At 29.8% G+C, this 19,542-nt stretch overlaps 2 protein-coding genes across 4 annotated transcripts in view; both read right to left on the reverse strand.

The window, feature by feature from the left end:
• The window catches only part of LOC107455346 (atrial natriuretic peptide-converting enzyme), a 411,323-nt gene that overhangs the window by 323,664 nt on the left and 68,117 nt on the right, over positions 1–19,542 (reverse strand). For all 3 annotated transcript variants that reach the window (XM_071188087.2, XM_071188086.2, XM_071188085.2), the window contains one exon: positions 6,737–6,795. The gene's annotated coding sequence lies outside the window, so the exon portion shown is untranslated. The remainder of the gene's footprint in view (positions 1–6,736; positions 6,796–19,542) is intronic.
• LOC147801092 (uncharacterized) overlaps positions 1,431–19,542 on the reverse strand; it is a 37,533-nt gene continuing 19,421 nt past the window's right edge. The window contains exon 3 of the mRNA XM_087155747.1: positions 1,431–1,667. Within this exon, the coding sequence (XP_087011873.1) occupies positions 1,431–1,667 (237 nt within the window). The remainder of the gene's footprint in view (positions 1,668–19,542) is intronic.

The following is a 19,542-nucleotide window of genomic DNA, read 5'->3' on the forward strand; positions in this document are numbered from 1 at the left end:
GAATGCAAAATATTGATTGAATGGCAGGAGAAATGGAATAACAGCTTTACAAAGGGACAGCACACATTCGAGCTCGTCCCGAAAGTTCAAACGAGGAAAATCAAGAGGAATTTCTTTTTTAAATCAATTCCTAACTAATCATGGCTATCATGAACAACATCAGGCCAGGTTTTTTGGGGGAGCTCAGCTGTGCCGTACCAGTCAGCTTGTTGAGGATTGGGAACATATATTAATCCATTGTCCAAATTTTAAGCACGTTAGAAAGAAATTTTTTCATTCAAAAACCACCTATGAGTTTATAAAGCAGCATTGGTCAAACTCTAAAATAAAAAAGGGAATTGAGGAAATAGTGAGAAATTTGTTTAGTAACAAGGCATCTCCCTGAATCCTAATGGCCTCTTGCTGCCTATTGTTAGGAAAGATATAGTTTAAATCTCTTATTGATTTACCTGTTATGGTTCGATTTTTACTTGAATTTTCTCCTAAACTGTTTTTTGCGTTTTAATTTTATGCTTTTTGTCAATCTCTGCCCCTATGTGATTCCTCATTGAATTTTTAATCACTTGTGCTCCTAGAGTATATATATACATGTCTTTTTTAGTTTAAAAAAATTCCAGGAATTTGATACCTTAAGTACTGTTGTGCCAGCTGAACATTTATTCTGAGTTACAAACATCTTATATAGGAAACCTTGTGAAATTATTTCCTTTTATTAACTTTGCACCCCTACTGAAGATGCGACATGAATATTCCTTCTGATTGATACTGTTAATTTTCTTTGTTAAATTTGTCTTTATTTAGCTTATTTCTAAGTAACGCTGTTTTCTGGATTTCATGTTTAATATCCTACCTATTTGAAAACTCTAATTTGAAAATTTTGAACATGTTTGCTTATGTGATTGAACTGTTACGAGCACTTCGAACTTTCGGAGTGCCGTCGGGGTTAAGCTGGTTATTTTTATTGCGTATTGCAGATAAAATTCATGCTCGACCATTTGATCTCGTTTTTTTCCTTACTGACTATTTCAAATAGTTTTTTTGAAATAGTAAATATTTCCTAAAAAATACATATTTCAAATGAGTTTCCAAGCATATAGAGGCGTTCTCATCAATTTTGGTAACAAAGATACTAAGCTGTAAACCTCTGTAGTGTGTTCTATGATTTGTCTCCTTTGTCATTGCAGTAATCCAGCCCATATTACTTTACCTTTAAAAATCAAAGATAAAATCAAAACATTTCATTCATCTTACCTTTAAAAAGGTAAGGTGAATGCAATTTTTATTTTTTTACGTTGATAGATACATCTGAAAACTAGTAGTGCGAAACTAACATTACCTAGAGGGAATATAAAATAAATTGACCACCTCTATACTATATTTGAGCAACATAATATATATATAGGATGCTGAACCCAAACCATATCCGTACATCAAATGATGTCCCAAGAATTGAATTGAATGTAAGGTTTAATAGCAAAAGGGCATGCAATGATGTCCCTAGATATTTCTGCAAGCACACAAAGGTTGTTTGAGTTCAATTGCAGAGATATCGCCTGGAATCGCATGAGGATTCGAAGTTCATTCAACATTGATCCATGAGCGACTCGAGGGATAACTGAAGAATAAAGTGAATATAATGCTGGACTTCTACTCAATGCTTCAGGATCCTGTGTCATTCAAGATGCAAATTATAAAAGTTTGTTTGCTGAAATGCTCACTGAAAAGTTTGTTCACTGAATGAAAGCTTCAAAAAATTTTAAATATTGTTTAAGATTTTTTTGTCTCTGCGTTAGGAATCTCAGTTTACAAAAACAAATAATTACATTTAGTTACAAAAGTTAGCATGCACCAGCGTTACATTCCATTAAAAACATCATTCTCATCCCAAACCATTTCAATTCAAAATATCAGAATTAAAAAATTATTAATAATAATTTAAAATATTATTCATTTAATTCCTCTACGTCTTTAAGTTGATCTATAGTAGGTTTGTGCCCCCTTCTTAAGTTGTTTTGAGTTTTAATGCGATGCTAGACCTGGCTATCCCAAGCCTAGATCTTGAATAGCCAAATTAACATAAATTTATTTAACTCATTAGTTTCATGGGGCAATATCGTAAAACCACCTTTGCAATTTTTTTGTCTTTTGCTAAAGGAGATACTTGGTCATCCATTTAATATAAGTTGTTTGTATTAGTTTTGGACATTTAATGCTACAAACAAACACCTTCAATTTGAAATAATACTTTTAAACACGATAATACAAAATAAATAAATAGACATGAGCTATTTAATTCAAATTTTTCCTTAATTTGGTCTCAAATGTTCATCAAACTAGTTTTCCTGTTGTAACCGAAAATAACCTTCTTTTGATATATTTAGTAAAAGATTTTATTTACATCTAGTTATAGAGCCGTGATGGCTCAGCTGTTAGGGTACTGCGCTGACATAGCTGGCAAAACTTGTAGCTCACCCAACTAAAGATAGATTGATACCAGTGAATCTGGGATAAACACATTATCCCAATCATGCATTCTCAAACTCTTACGATTCAACAATCCTTGATCCATATTTTGGAAATTTTTAGAATTATTTTCCACCAAATCACGTGATTTGCGACGAAACGTAAACTTTCAAATATATGACGGAAGTATTTTCTCAACGTAGAACCTCATCGCATTACACTATGGAAGATAGTTAACTAAAATGACGAAACTGGAAGGACTAGAGGATTGAAACTGGAATGACGAAATACTTTTGACGAAATTTGTTTCCTCGAAGATATGATAGTTATTGTGTCACTTTGGTGAAATATTCATTCGGAGCATATACCAAGAAACTGTTTTACCGAAAACGAAAAATAAGAATCCATTTTTTAGTGTTCCGTTGGTCATAATATTGTTGAACCTTAATGGAAGAACGTTAACGTTCAGGAATGCGTTACTTAATTTTAAGTAATCGATAATTCTGTCAAATTCCATGCTTCATCACTGCAGCTCTATAAATTACATCTTTAATTTTACCATAGAAATTCTAGCTAAAGATTCAGACATCGTTGAAAAAAATCAAATTTAATGCTGCTTTAGGTAGTCAGTACTTCCCTTAATTCCCGTCGTTCATCAAGTCATTATAATTAGATTGCGTAATAGCAGGTGGCCTTGAGAGAAATAAAAAAATGGTGTTTTCTTTATTCTATATTGCTTCCCTTCTAAGCAGCACTGGGATCATAGAAACTTTTTTTTGTATCCATTATCATCTCAATACCGTTGTTAAAAAAAGCCGTTGTTAAAATAATGGTGAAAGAAAAGAAGAAATAGAAAGAAAAGAGAAGAATTGGTTACTTGTGGAAACACTGGTCACCCAGTAAAAAAGTAATATGAAAAAACTTTCTTCATCCATTATAGTGACTTAGAGCTGTCCTTAAGAGAACAAAAAAAATGACTTTAGTTGGAAAAAAAAAAGACGGTAAATATACAAAAAACAGCTGTGTTAAAATAGTATAAAAGTGGTGAAATTAGAAAAAGAAATGTTATCGCATTTAAATATTTTTTATTCAGTAAAGTAAATTTAAATATCCTGACAAATAAAATCTTAATAATCTTGTGAAAATAAGGCATGCATTTTTTTATATTCTCATTTGAATGTTTTTAATTTATAAATGAGATTTTATTATACATTTAAGAAATTAAGAAAAGTATTTTTTTACCATTTGATATTTTTTAATGCTTAAACAAAATTGCGAATACAAAATAAAACGTGCAAAAAAAAAAGGCATTTTTTTTAGGAGTTTCTTTTTTTTTACGTTATAACCGGTTTAAATTAAAAAGACTCGAGTCAGGGAAATAAATTTTTGGCGCAGTTAGGCCGTTGTTTCTGGCGTACCGCGCCTGAAATTTGCTTTATCATATCTTATAGGAATAGTAGCCATCTGTCAGTCATCTTTTCTTTATTAAACTAACTTTTAAATTATATTTATAATAATTACTAGTTACAGTAGCTTTTATAAAAAAAATAAAAAAACAACAACAAAAAATAAATAAAAAAAAACTGAAAATGAATTCAAATTAATAACTTTAAGCATGTTGGTGTCTTAAGTATTGATATTTAGTTTTTTTCCTTCATAAATATAAATATGCCACTTTAAAATGGCTAATCAATCCAGAAGTACTAGCTGTCTGTAACAATTAAAGTGATAATGAAATAACATTTAATTTAGTTAATTTAACTTTGCTTTAAGAGTTGTTTTAATTAGTATGATAATCAATTCAATTTCGACCATGACAAAATTAGTTCCACTCCTGTCACGTCTACTCATCTTGATTCCCTGAAATCTTGTTTTATTCATATAAATACCGATTCCCTTGTTAACGTCATTAGTTCCCCATCACCTCTTCATAGCATGTGGAAATGCATTTTACCTTAACTTTTACCTGTCGGTCGCTGTTTTTGTATTGTTTATCTTTTTCTATCTCGGATACTGTGTGTTTTTTTTTTCTAGTTTTGTTTCTCACCTTTATTTTTCCATTTTCCAATGACAACTTTACTTCTTATATTTCAAATCACTTTTGTTTCTTCTCATTCATGTCTGTCAAGTTTTGAAAATGGGCTCCTATTTCTGAGTGCTTGAAACATTTCTACTGTTATTTCTAATTTATAAATTTTTGAAGTGAATTTTTATTTTAAATATAAGATATAAATGCTGTATTTTATCCTATTTAATATTAAAACAGAAAGTAACCAAAATAAAACAACACAATGTAAACTTATTTGAACTAGATGCTTCTCAAAAGCATTAACATAAACATCGTGTTTCATTTAAAGCACAAAAATAATTTTATTAATTCTAGTCATGGTAGATGCAAAAAAAGTCCAAAGCACGAAAAATTTAAAATATTCAATTATTAAAAGAAAGGAAGCGCTATTTTATAAAAAAATATATATATTGCTGAGTTAAAATATTAATGAGAAGAAAAATTATGTTTCTTTTTTGTTAATCTTAATCTCGAACATTAAAATTTTGGTATAGAAACAAAAATATGCTTACTGTTTTTTAATCATGATTAAATTATGTCCAAATCTAAATACTCCATCTACAATCCATCAAAAGATATTTTAATTAAAATTTTAATTAAAATTTGAATAAGAAGTATTCCCATACAGTATTAAAAAGTATAGTTGAGTACATATAGTTACGTACATATAGTTATAATCTGAAACATTATAGAACATTTCTTCATCTAAAGTAATTTCCTTTTTTCATTGAATCAATTTGCGATGTTAGTCTAGTTCAAAAAAAGAAATATCAAAATAATGTTCTGTAGTTTAAGCACGAAAGTATCATAAATATAAAAAGTCTTGTTAATTTGTAATCGCATTAAATATTTACTTTTAGTTTTTCTTAGAAAAATTTTGATAGCACAGCCAGATAAATTCGAATTTTATTTTTGAAATTCATATCTAAAAGTATATATATTTAAACTTTAATTAATGGATGGTTTCAATAAGTTTTTCTTATAATTTTAAATATGTTGCGCATGCATAATTAAAATGACGGATTGATTTCGTTCAAATTTGAATATTTATCATTTAAAACAAGGTATTTTATGATTTAAATGAAATTTTATTCATTAAATTTTAGGAATTTACTATAGTTATTAAAATAAAAATTACTTACTTTTATCAAACTATCCTTGGATATAAAAGTTTGAATTGGTGATAAAAATTTATTTGGGCAATTAGATCCACAAATAAGACAGAGAAAACATAACTTTACGCAATTTCGGAAGAGATTCTATTCATTAATCAAGCCCTAAAGATTCATTCCCCCAAGCATTTAAAAATTACATTTCAGCTAATGGGTTTCAGAGAACTAGCTGCACTTATGTTTTCTTGCATGGTGACAAAGAGGCGTATTTTTCATTGCCCGTTTTTCATTACAGTTCGATTTTTCTTTAAAAAATGGGAAATATAATTTTTTTTTTTCACATTTGTTACAATAAATTTTTAGGCAACACACAGCTTTACAAAATCACTCAATTACTTGTGTCCTATACGGGAATTTCAAAAACTATTGTGTACGAAGAAGTTGTCTTAGAAGTAAATAGTATTTTTGATTTTTCCAAAATAATTGCAAAAAAATGATTAGTATATTTAAGGATATAATCGAAATCAAGCGTTAACTTTTTAAAAAAAATATTTCAAAATGCTAAAAAAATATTTAAATTAATACGCGTTTGATTCTTTTGCAAATATTGTTGAATTACACTTTTTCAAAATGTCAAGAAATCGAATCAATTAACAAAATGAAATGCCTATCATATATTTAATTTTTGTCAAATATTTTACTTTACCTCAGTTTTATGTAAAAATTACTTTACAGATAGTCTTAAATGAGAAATAAACATAAAAGCATTTAAAACGCATCCATAAACATTATTCAACCTTCTTAAAAACCATATTGTATCAGTTCTTAGAGACACACATTATCTCACGCAGGTTACATATTAAGAAGTCGAAACAATACTTGCAATTTGACATTACCAATATTCTTTTCCTAACTTAGTTTTTAAGTATAAATGAATAATATATGCCAAAACTACTTTATTCTACTTTGAAAATAAAAATTGCAAGCCAAAAATTGATTGATTTGGATAGTCAAAAAGTTTATGCTATAGAATGAAGTCATAAACATTTGTATTTATTGAAAAACGAAATAATGCATAAAAAGTAAGACTTACGAATAAGTGATCAGATTCTTAAAAATGGCAATTAATAATGATGCGCTTCGATCTTCAATCTAAAAGAAAAAGCAAAACAGTTATTAGTGTCTAAAAACTAACCAATCTCTAAATTTTACAAACGCGGTAAAAAGAAGGAATGAAGAATTAGAGATTAAATTTGAGAATAATTCGAGATTCAATTGGAGAATTATTAGACTTGAAAATAGAGTTTAGTGACACAAGATTAAAGGAGGATATACTGAACTAAACAATACGTTAAAACAAATCAAACGATCAATTCAAGCTACATTTTTCTTCGTGCAGCATTGGATTATCACGACTGTGGAAGATTTAGCTCCCTGGTGATCAGCTTTTCGGATATTACCTGACATTTGTAAGGTTGAATTGCCTATGCTAATACAGAACTTTGAAATTGCAATCAATGTTTAAAACCCTAACTAAAAAGAGAAAATTGCTTTAAAAACAAAGACTATAAAGTTTGGTAACTAAACATGTTCACCAAAAAAGGATTATTTCAATCTTAAAAATTATCATACAAATTATATAAAAATTAAAGAGCATCGCTCAACTAATCTATAATTTTAAAAACAAAATGAGATCAATTTTAGAGATTTTGGAAAGATTTTTATATTTTCCTGCATTGAAATAATTCAAATTTCTCAGAAATTGAAATAATTCATTTTTTTTCTTCAAATTCTAAACAAGTTTACCATATTCTTGAAAAATCTTAAGTTTGATGATATTTTTTCCACATTTTCCTAGAAACAAAGATTCAAACCCCCCTAGTACTTGTAAACTATTTTGTTTATCAGCATTAGAAGACAGACTTGGCTGCAGGCCTTTTGCTTAAAGTTTTAAGTGTTTTTCCACAGATGCGTTACAACAGCTGTGTAGTTTCACTTCCGAAAAAAAAAACTGATTCTCTAGGGTAAGTTTAAAAGATTAACGAAAAAAATATATAAAAGATTATTTGAAAGATTTACTAAGAAAGGGAAAATTGATCACAAGTATAGCTGAATGTGCTGTTTAATGCTACAAGATATACAAAAAGACATGCAAAGCAATCAGCTTTAAAATAATTGTCCATTTAAAAAGGTCCAGTGTATTGCTGCATAATGTTTTTAATAAGCAATTTTTTTTAAACGTATGTATCGATGTTAGATAGTTAAACGATGATACTCAAATCTAAAATTTTAAAACTTTTGATCAAGAGCAGCATATGGAACTAATATTAAAAGTAACTTCAGGGGGGTTCCATGGTGGGGGAGGGGGATAAAAATTATAATACCACTCAAGTATTTTCATGATTATGAATGTTATTTTATGTACTCACATTTAAGATATTTCAGGCATAGATTCACGGTTAAAAGTATTTTGACCTATACAGACACGATGGTCAGGAAAAAAAATCTATACTAATACTTATAAACCGCTAGCGGCAAGTCCGTGCCAGGGCTAAAGAGAATAGAAGGGCTAGTTCACTCCGCTCTTAGAACTGAAGCTACGATTTCCCTCCTCATGACGTCACTGTGTCCACAGATTTCGGAAGATCGCACGCAAGGATGTTATGATAAATTTGCATCTTTCTCTTTGTAAAAATAAGTTAGACTTTTTCTGGTTATTAGCTTTCAAACTTTACGTAATTAACACATTATTTCCATTCATAAACATAGTTTAAAAAAACTTTCTTGGCCAGTATATCAAAAAAATACCATTTTAAACTTATAAAAATATTTTACTAGTTGGCGAAAATGACACTATAAATACTTTATTTTAAAAAGTTCAGTTTTAACTTTAATTATTAAGAAAAATGAAAGTATATATCGACACTTTTTTATCTACATATTCTTTTATAACAATAAGTTGAGTTAAATTTAGAATCCGCGATTTTAAAATATGCCGGTAATAGCAATTTGTTCATACCTTATCATTAGGAAACATCAACCTTAAACTATAATTACTGAAGCAAAATAATAATTTAGGTTCATAATGACATTAGAAATTTTACAATTGTTTATAGATATTTAAATTTACGATGGTATAATTTATAGATATTTAAATTTAAGAGAGTATAATTTTAAAAAAAGAATCATAAATATTAAGAATAACTACATTAAGAAATATGTTATGAAATTAGAAGAATTCCAACTATATACTACATATTTTATTTATACTTTTTACTTACATTTTAATTTTCTTTGACTTTATTCATTTTTTTTCACCTGCCTTTCTTTTTGAAGTAACGAGGCGGTTTCTATTTAGATAATGAATTTTTATAAAAGTTCTTAACGACAGAATAAACGTATTGCTGTTTTATATTAACTGTTTCATTTCGGAATCCATTCTTTACATAGTTGTTCATTTACTTTAGGGAACACGCGGAAAATTATATTTTTTCCTTCTATTTTTCTATCAAAATTTTTTCAAGTTGCAATCGCGCAAACTGGCATTTCGATAATAGTTTTAAATTCTTGTAAATTCGCTGCAAAAACTGAGGAAAGTTATTATAGAAAATAAAAAAAAGTCTTAGAATATGTCGCAAAAAGAAATGCTCCAATATTAGTTAGAGCTAGTAAGGCCCAAAGCTCCGTTCTTGAAGTAAAAGTGCGAGCTTTGCGCCCAAGTGACGTCACTAGAGAAAATCGGAGGATTGGCGCGGCGAGAGCTACTTCAAAGGAGTGAACCAGCCCTTCTATTCTCTTTAGCCCTGAGTCCGTGCAACCTAACTAGATGAGATTTCGTATATAGTTATTCAGAAGTGTAAGATTAAGATTCTGAGAACGGCAGCAACGTGGCACTCACGGGTACTGTTCTAGGTACAGAAACTCGAAACTTTCAAACAGCAAACCCCATTTTTTTGTCTCAAAATGTTCAGCTCATGTAAAAACTCTCAACAGCATTAAAACGGTACGCGTATCCAAAAAATATACACGCGCTATGCAGGACGCAGAAAATACAGCTCTGAGCACTGCCGATAACCACACAATCGTGGCACAAAGGGAAAATTAAAGCAGGAACGAGGTAAGACAACTAATGACAATATAGATGGAACAAAAAGGTATTTAAATTACAAATTTGCTCACAGATCATCATCACACACACATTGTATCAATGCGGGAGACACTGTAGACAATAAAGCCGACCTTAACATAGCATTAAAGATGTTTGCAATCTTATGTCTAAAGATTATTTAAAATTCGGCAAAGCTTTCAGATAACACATGTGCACATTATATTTGAGATATATCTAGAATCAGAAATACATAGGAGTAATGTCGTTGCAACGCGGGTAATTGATTGATTGAATGTGGGGTTTTATGGCACAAGATCCAGATGCGTTTCAACGCGGAAGCCACGTAAATAGAAAATAGTGCGAGATAACACGATTGCCAAAATGCTGTTACAGAAAACTACTAAAACTACGAATGTTTTGTGTGCAAAGGGAGACCCAAATTTACTCCACCAATATAATTCTACACGTGCCCAATCTTTACATGTTGACTTATAATTCATAGTCTCTTGCAGAATGACCATTTTTTCAATGATAATCTATCATCTACATTACGCCTATAAAAAAAAATTGCTATTTAACTAAAACTATTCGTGAACAAACACTTAAATAATTTATCCCGATAAGAAAACAATTTATAAGTAAGTATACAACGTAGTGTATCAAAGTAGTATATCACGCCAAAATCGCAGAAAACACCGACAGTATCCGTAAGAAATTTCCACGATTCTTAAAAAAAATCAGTCTGATAAGAATTATAGCATCTCGGCTACATGGATCTAAATTAACTTGGGAAAAGTTTAGTTCTAAGATAACAGTTCTATAGCTTTAAGGTTAAATAGAAGTAGAAACAACTTGCTAGAGACGGCTATATTTGCGTCTCCAGAGTTAGTGCCTCTTCGGAGGTTTATCAGAAAAACATGAAGTGAAGGCATCCTAAACGCACTTCCTATTTTTGTTTTTGTAGTCCTTCTACATTTAAACCAAAACATAGTTACCGTACTATGAAGCTATCATACCACGTAAGTGAAGAAATGTATGGCAATGAAAAGTATCCAACAAATTTACCATTATTTTTTTGAAAACAAAGTATGTAATCAATCGTGGAGGTAAATAAACACTTAAACTGAAATTAAAACAACTAACGATTAAATTCTAAAGATGAATTTATTTAACCACACGTACATTCAGAATCGTATCGTATATGCAAATTAATTAGTCTAGACGATATCTTAAGTTACGAAATAAGACACAAAAACGTATTTTCTCTGACTAAACACATGTTTTCTGTATTTCTGACCCCCAAAACAGAAGACGTTAGCAACAGTCTGGGAAATATGGTCCTAATTGTTTAGTCAGTAGAGCAATTTAAAATTTGTTCCCGTTAATCTTAATATCACTTTTCGCTTATTTCGCCATATCTCTTCGCTTATTTCGCCTTTTTAAGCGAATTGAAGCACTTCCACAGATAATTAGTTAGTTAGTTAGTTAATTAAGTATTATTGGCGCAAAAGCCATTTTTGGCCATACCGCACCTACAACTTGTTTTGTAAGAAACACTCTGCTATAACCACAGATAATTATAAAATTCGCTTATACAAAGATAATTCCATGAAAAAAATATAAATTTTAGTAAATAATTTTTATTTTACTTAAAAGCAGTTGAAAAAATTCTTAATCGTGAGGTACACAAATTTTACGTCATTTTGAAATATCTAATTTTACATAGAAAAAAAAAAGAAATTTAAACGAAATCGGTTGAGCAATTCTTGAGAAATCGAATTTTAAATATATGACATTTCTGAAATTCGATTTATCGGAAGATATTCAAACAACCTTAGTCGATTCTATAATTTCTTCGCATTCGATTAATATTGTGCACAATTTTTATTGAAAAATTAAGAATTTTATTTTATAAATAGACTCTCAGATTAACACAAAATCGGCGAATATTTTGTTTATAAACTTATAAAAATACTGTAGATTTAAAATTTATTTAAATAACAATTATGTATCAATGCATAACGTCTGAACTTTAAGTTTAAACAATTTTAATAAAAATTTCTTTGGTTAACACGTTGACGAAGATGGGGCGCCGAGGTTCCTCCTATACATTTTTTTCTGGTGTTCTAATTACAAGCAAAAATGTATTTTTGTATTTTTTAATTATAAAAAATAGTCTAATAGTTTATAACAATACAAAGAAATAAAGAAAATTCCAAGTTTAAAAACGCCTCGTAATTAAATGCGTGTATAAATACTGTATATAAATACTCCGCTTAAAAGCATTAGAAATAAAAATAAATAAAAAACATCTTACGTAGCTATTACAGTCAGCTAGAGGCTAGCATTCGCACAACTCAAATTCCACATTATAATGTAAATTGTTTGCCATTTTTAGAAAAAGCTTCGAGGGTTGAAAAACAATTTTCTTAAAGCATCAAGGTTGAGAAAGATATATGTGCATACTTAAAGTAAAACATAATAAGAAATTTCGGGATGTCAAAAACCAAGCGCTTAAAAGCGTGAAATAAATATATGAAGAATCCCAAAAAAGGGATGGGGGCTGGCAATCGTTGGCAACCAATTCTTCGATATGTATTCATTGCCTACAGCCCAGTTTCAAAAAGGAGCAATGATAATGTGCATTTAAAGTGTAAAAACAGTTTCTTTCCGTTGCTTTAAAAATATCGTCCATCTTGCGGTTGAAGTGTGTTGAATATTTCATGTTTAAATTTCAAAAGCAAATCTTGATCTTTGAGTTGAGCTGAATTTAAAATTTTAACAGCTCAAATCGATAAAAGATATATAGATTTTTTTTACGATTCTTAACGCAGTTTTATATTCATAAGCGATATTTATGATGCTTATATGATAAAAAGGTAACATTTTAAAACAATGTAAAGCTGGAAACATGAAATCGTATTTAAAATAAAGCTGCTTTATGTTGACTTAAATTTGCTTTACTTAATTAGTTTTACTAAACCAAAATATGCTATTATATAATTTTTTACAGAAAGATTTTGCTTCCACTTTAATATCAATAAAGTAGTGAATATAATTCAGTTATTTGATAGCAATAAGATAGTCATAAATGGAGTGGTAAAGCAAATTTTCTGACAGGGTAAAAACTGTCAAAAAGTTTGGTCGCAAAATTAGGAAGTAAAGCAAATCAGGAGAACTCATGTATTATTATTTTATTGTACAGATCGCCATGTTGAAATTAAGTGCTGGCTATTTCATTAAATATAGGGCTTAATGCTTAATTGTTTAAACCAAAAAAAAATAAATACTGTGTCTACAAAAGTAATTGCAAAACAGTGTTATTAAATTTAACTGCTTCTATTTGCTACACTAGAAAAAAAAACAAGCAAAAAACAATTCACGAACATATAGATTCTAAATTTTTACACAATTTTTATTTTAGAGGGAATTAATCATACATTGTGTACTGAAAGTTATAAAACGGGCGATCTACGTGCGATTTTTCACTAAAATTTCAATTTTCTGAACTTTATTCATGCTTATAAAAGTTAATTTTGATATTTGAAAACAACCACATTTTTTTTCTACATTAGGTTATTTAAAAATAGTTCAATTTCTTCGTAGAAATTTAAGAAGAGATTTCAGCAATTTGACTCACTTTATACTGATAAACAAAATTAAAATACAAGCTTGTTAAACAAAATTAAAATACAAAATAAGTAACACTACAGCAACTAAAAGTAGTGTGTTGATAATTATGATGGTATATAAAAAAAAGTTTTAAGAAAATGCGATTTCTAAACACTAAACTTGCAATTTTAGCATGATTTTCTAAAAGCTCTACGAATTATGCGATGGGAAAGGAATTATTTCAAAATCTTAGAAATCACGAACTCTTTTAATAGTTTACCATTATAATTTAAACATTTGTATAGTACCGTGTAGTCATCTAACCGTGGGAGGTTTTCGTGGTTTGTCTCACCATGTAACATGAATGTGAATGTGAGTTAGTTCCATCAAAAAGTCCTCCACGAAAGTAAATTAATCCCAGTACTTGATCAAGGAGTTCCCTTATCTTCTAGATTGTTTTCAAAATTGCAAGTTTACGAAGTTAAACATTAGTAGTCTTAAGCCCCAAAACTTGTGTCGGCTGTTCAACGACGATTATAAAATTAAGTAATATTCATATTAATCAAAACGTGCTAACCTGCCACTTTTTTACAAAACATATTCCCGGTTCATCAAGTATTGTACACAATTATATTTTCATAACTAATATTTTTAGGATTTTTGTGTAAGAAAAAGGCATCTATAAATAAAATTTCTTTTCAAAAAAATTAAACGTGTAAAACAGTTAATTAGCTTAAAAAAAACAGAACATTCAATGCAAATTATTTTTATTTTTAACTAGAAAATTACAGTTTACTAAATAAAAACAGCTCTTAACTTAATTGCATCTATTTTTAAATGATAATGAAAAAAAAATGGGTTTTTTCAAAAGTTTTTAAAACCTTTCTTGAAATATTTTAATTACTACAATTTCGATTCCATTATTGATCAAAAGTCTTTTTAAGTCGCTACTAAAATCTGTTAAGTCCCTAATGCTTTTACTCTTTTTTTTAAGCAGAAAAAAAGAATGGTTATTTATAGGAAATCGCTTGATTTGAAGAAAAAAAAATTCCTAGAGTTTAGAAGAAAAGCCGTTTTAGAAGAAAGGATTCAGTTTCATTTGTTTCAAATAAAAGTTGCCAATACCTTTTACTTCGTTAATTCATCCTTTATAGTCCACCCTAAGACATTTTAAAATCGATTTTACCTTGGCCCTAAGCATAAGAAACAAAAAAGATTTCTTTAAAATCCTTTTTTTGTACAAAATCAAATTGCAGTTTTTGAATATCTTAAAGGATTTAAGGGATATTTGTAATAAGATAATTCTGAGTTTTCTCTGTGTATAAAAGAAATAATTGTAACCAAGTAAATAAAACTTTTGAAAGGTTTCTGAAATACGTTAAATTGGTTTCAATACATTAATTTAGCGTTTAATTCACAAAATCTGTCTTAAAAGTAAATCCAACTATTAACATCTACCTAATGGTAGGACTGATTAAGCTTGTTTTCGCTCTTCCAGGAAAAGTGTTTACTTAATTGATTGACTGAATGTAGTGTTTAGTGGTACAAAATTCAAACGAGAACATGCTGCATCAAACAATACGCTACAAAAGACAAAGTGCATGCAACACTTTAATTGTCGTAAGATACATTTCATATAACTGATAAAATTATATAAATTGAATGAAATGTAGAGTTTAGTGGCACAAGGTCCAAAAAAGGATTGTGCCAAACACACGGTTTTAAAGACAGATTAAAAGGTAAAATAAAGCGCATGTATAAAATCAGATAAGATAGTGAAAGTTCTAAAACAATGTTGTAAAGTTACATACACTGAAATCAATAAAACTTAATGGTAAATTTACTAAAATGGTAAGAAGCATGAAACAATTATATTCAAGTTAAAATTCCAATAGCGCGTAAAAATGCAAAGATGTTAGGATGGTGATTTTTATCGAACAAGTTTTTGATACATAAAATCATGCTTCCAAAAAAGTTAAGGTGATGCTGGTTAAAAACATGGGCAAGCGATTAAAATATGAAGAATTGGAAGTAAAGCGTTACAAATGTCGTATCGAGGAGGCTGCAGCACAGCAAATGAAGCAAATGAAGATGAGTCAGTCGAGTATGTCCTATACGTAGGTGGGTCTGCTCAACACCTCCTAGAAAAGAGCAGGCCTCAGCACGGGTTACCATAAATATCCTTTAATAGCCCAAACGTAATGACATATTTCGTATTTTCAACCACACAGCAGCTTAGTACCCCGAACGTAATGACATCTTTCTTATTTTTCATCTACTGCGCAGTTAACTTCGTCACATCGGACTACTGAATTGATCCGTGCTGAGGCCTTCCTTTTTCTAGGAGGTGTTGGTCTGCTCCGCGCAATTTCAACGCTGGCCAAGGTTCTAACGTGGATTTAATAGTATGAAGTTTGTTCTCAATTTGTAATTCCCAGTGTTGCTGCCACAAAGACATAGAAAATGGTATAAGTTGGTGAATAGAATCAGATAAAAAGTATGCATATGGTATAAAATACACGATGTAAAATGATACGAAGGTGATAAGACGTTTGCAAAAGCGTATAAAAATATAGCTGCATTAAAACATTTATGTATGGTTAAAAATACCAACAGCACGTGAAAACGCAAAAATGTTAGGATGATGGGAGTCACCGTACAAATCTTCTAGAGTTAAAACAGAATTACCAAAAAAGGTAAGACTATGACGGTTAAAAAATTGGAATAGGCATTGGGGAATAGTACCCAAACAGTAAATGGAGAGTTTACTTAATTGAAAACTGAATTAATAAACCAAGTTGCAAGTGTGTTATAGCTACAAATGCCGCCAAAACAAAAAATAATAATAACAAGATTCGTAAAGTAAGTTGTAAGTGTTGTACAATCATAAGTATGATGACCAGGGGCCACAAAAAACTTTTTTAAACATTTTACAATTCACTGTTTATCTTTCAAATTACTTAAAAATATAGATATTTTTCTCTTAGAGAATCTCTTTTAGGGATTTCTATTCTCCGAATATCAAATTGTATAGGTAAAATATTAAGTTTTCCAATATCTCCCAGGATGATGATCAGTAGCCATCAATGACTCTTGCACTAATAACTCTTAACTATATATCCTACATTGCATGAAAAAAAATTATCTTTAATATTATTAACTAATTATTAAGTATTATATTTAATTGAATTGAATTGAATGTAGGGTTTAATTGCACAAGGTTCACAAAAGGACATGCTGCGCCAAACAATCGGTTTCAGAGCAAATCAAAGGCAAAAAGCATCCATCTATTTATTCTTACTAGAACTTTACACAACGTAACAAGAGTATTAGAAAGTGAATAAAATTAGCTACAAAATAAATACTATAAAACAAAATGAAACAGGTTCAAAACGTGAGTAAAATCAGAAAAAAGTGTCAATGGAATAAAACAGTTATATACAGTATAAAATACCAATTGGCGTAGAAACGCAAAAATGTTAGGATGATGGGTGTTTCCTAACAAATCCTCCAGGAATAAAATAGAACCACCAAAATAATTTGAGACTATAAAAGTTAAAACAAGGGCAAATAGTTAAAATATGATGAATCGAAAGTAAAACAGTACAAGAATTGCACTGGGGAGGCGGTTCTCCAAAGAGTAAATGTGTATCAAGCGAGTGTGGCAGATTCGGAAACTGGTTAGCTTAACGTCTGCGTGGCATAGACTTAATCCAGGTAAAGTGTTAGTATTTGGTTCAACTGAGTGCAAGTTGTTTTTAATTTTATTGTCCCTCTGTTGTTGTCAGAGAGATGTTACAAACTGACAACGTAGAATGTAGAGTTTGCAACTGAGAATGTAGAGTTTCATGCATGAAAAATGTTTGGATACAGTTTGAACAGTGGTATCACATCAAGCAGCCATTTCGTTCCCTGGTATACAGACGTGACTCGGTACCCAGCACAATAAAATATCGAAACCGTTATTGTGGATAATAATCAGCAAATGATTAATAAAACATAATATTGGAGGAATATCACTGCAGAAATGTTTTAATTGGCCCAAAACGCTCGTACTGTCGTAGTATATGTTCTACCTCCGTGTGGAGCAGGGGTGTCAAACTCAAAAGCTAACTTGGGTCAAATAAACAATGCTTAACTTTAGGTGGGCCGCAAAAAAAAAATCAATGTTCATAGAAACAAATATTTTTATTTTGAATAGTACATTGTAATAAACATATATAAAGTTAAATTATTGCTTACGTCCTTATACTTGACATCTCTTCTACTATCTTTTCTATTTTGGGGAGAAATTTTATTGGCCGAGACTACTTTCAAAATTAACCCAACGTGAGCGTAATCAATACGGTTTCGGACAGGAAATTTATTTCCATTCTTCGATGAAAATAATTGCTCTACTGATAAGTACTTAATTAAAATAATTCTATAATACTAAATAATTTCATATGAGAATTTTCGAGTATTTTCAAACCTTGCGGTAAATATTCGTAAAATTTAGGCACACACACTTCAATGAATTTTGCCTTCAAATTTGAGTCGTACTGAATCTCATTCACTTCCATTTGCATATAACTGGGTACTGAGTCTATATTTATAGGGAAATTGAAGAAAACAAACAAAATTTTTCTTCCAAAGAATTAAAATCCTTAAACATTCAAAATCTGTTCTAAGATTTGAAATTTTTTTCTGCTTATTTTTGTTACGATGCAGTATCATCTAAACAAGATTTGTTCTTGTTGCACGTTGGAAAGTGCGTTAAATCTTCATTTTTCAGTTGCCCTTCCCAAAGAATAGTGACTTTAATTATGTCAAACATGTTTGTAATGATCTGATCCTTGCCTTGTAACAATAAATTTAAATCGGATACGTGTTTGGTTATATCAGCTATAAAAGATAAATCTTGCAACCATATTTAATCGGAGAACAAGCTCGTATCTTGGTTTTTAGTTTGTAAAAGCTTAAATATTTCTTCTTTCGAATCCCAGAATTGTTTGAGAACCTTGGGGCAAGATAACCAACTTACCTTGCTGTAATAGGATAAACCTGAATATGCACTATCTAATTGATAGCTTAATGTAAAAGGGACTCCATTTCAGCCAATTAGAATTTTACATTTTCGCGCGTACAATTTAAAATAATCCCTATGGTTTATAAATAAAGTATATTATAATTTTATATGCTGGTTTCGTTTCTAATTCACATTTCCAAATTATTTTTACTTTGCTTCGGATATATTGACTGTGCCACAAAAATGTTCATCTCGGGCCGCGTGCGGCCAGCGAGCCGCGAGTTTGACACCCCTGGTGTAGAGAGAGTGGAAATTAGCCGCAGAGCCAAGAGAATGGCAACAGCTTCAACAGCAAAGACGATATCTGGGATCCTATTACATTTAAGAATAATTTTTAATTTGTCTTATTTATGTAATTCGCACACCAATTCCAAAGTGAATTTAACTTCTTTCTACACTAAACTAGTTAAAATGTTTATGGGACTTCTCAGAAATTTAATTAAGTTTAATAGTGATTGCAGAAAAAACTAACTTTCTTATCTAAGATGGAAATAAAAACTATCCTAGATATATATTTATTTTTTTAATGTAAAAATTTATATGTTATACGTTTTATAAATCTAAGATTATATGAACTATGCTGTATGCTGAATATCTTTAATTTATAGTAATGAAAAATGAAATAACAGTAAAAAACTGGATTTGAGCCCCTTGCACTCTTGTAAAACTATTTTATGCTAATGATTTGAATCAGTTCAGAGTAGCAGTATGTAGGGGAGAGGGGGGCACATGTGAACAATTTTTTTTATTTCTTCATTTTTCAAAAAATATCATAAATTTCTCACAGTAAAGAAGTTCATATGTTTAAGTAGTCTTTTCTTCGTCTTATGGAATTTTTTGACATTTTTTAATAAAATATTTTTTTACTTTATGAGATTTTAAAAAAATGACTTCAATTGTTCACATGTGCCCCTATTGGGGGCACATGTGAACATGCCTGGGGCACATATGAACAAGATTAAAAACACAAAGCAATCATCATATTTCAAGGGAAAAAAATCTTTAATATGACAGATATAGATACGTATTATACTGAAGGGGTTGTAGCTTACTATGCGAATTTAAACTGTACAACAGTACTGTCAATAAGAAAATAATTTTTCAGCTGTAC

Source organism: Parasteatoda tepidariorum, chromosome 12 (genome assembly GCF_982258835.1).
Source record: "Parasteatoda tepidariorum strain Cologne lab strain chromosome 12, Ptep-v5.0, whole genome shotgun sequence".
Classification (NCBI taxonomy): Eukaryota; Metazoa; Arthropoda; class Arachnida; order Araneae; family Theridiidae; genus Parasteatoda; species Parasteatoda tepidariorum.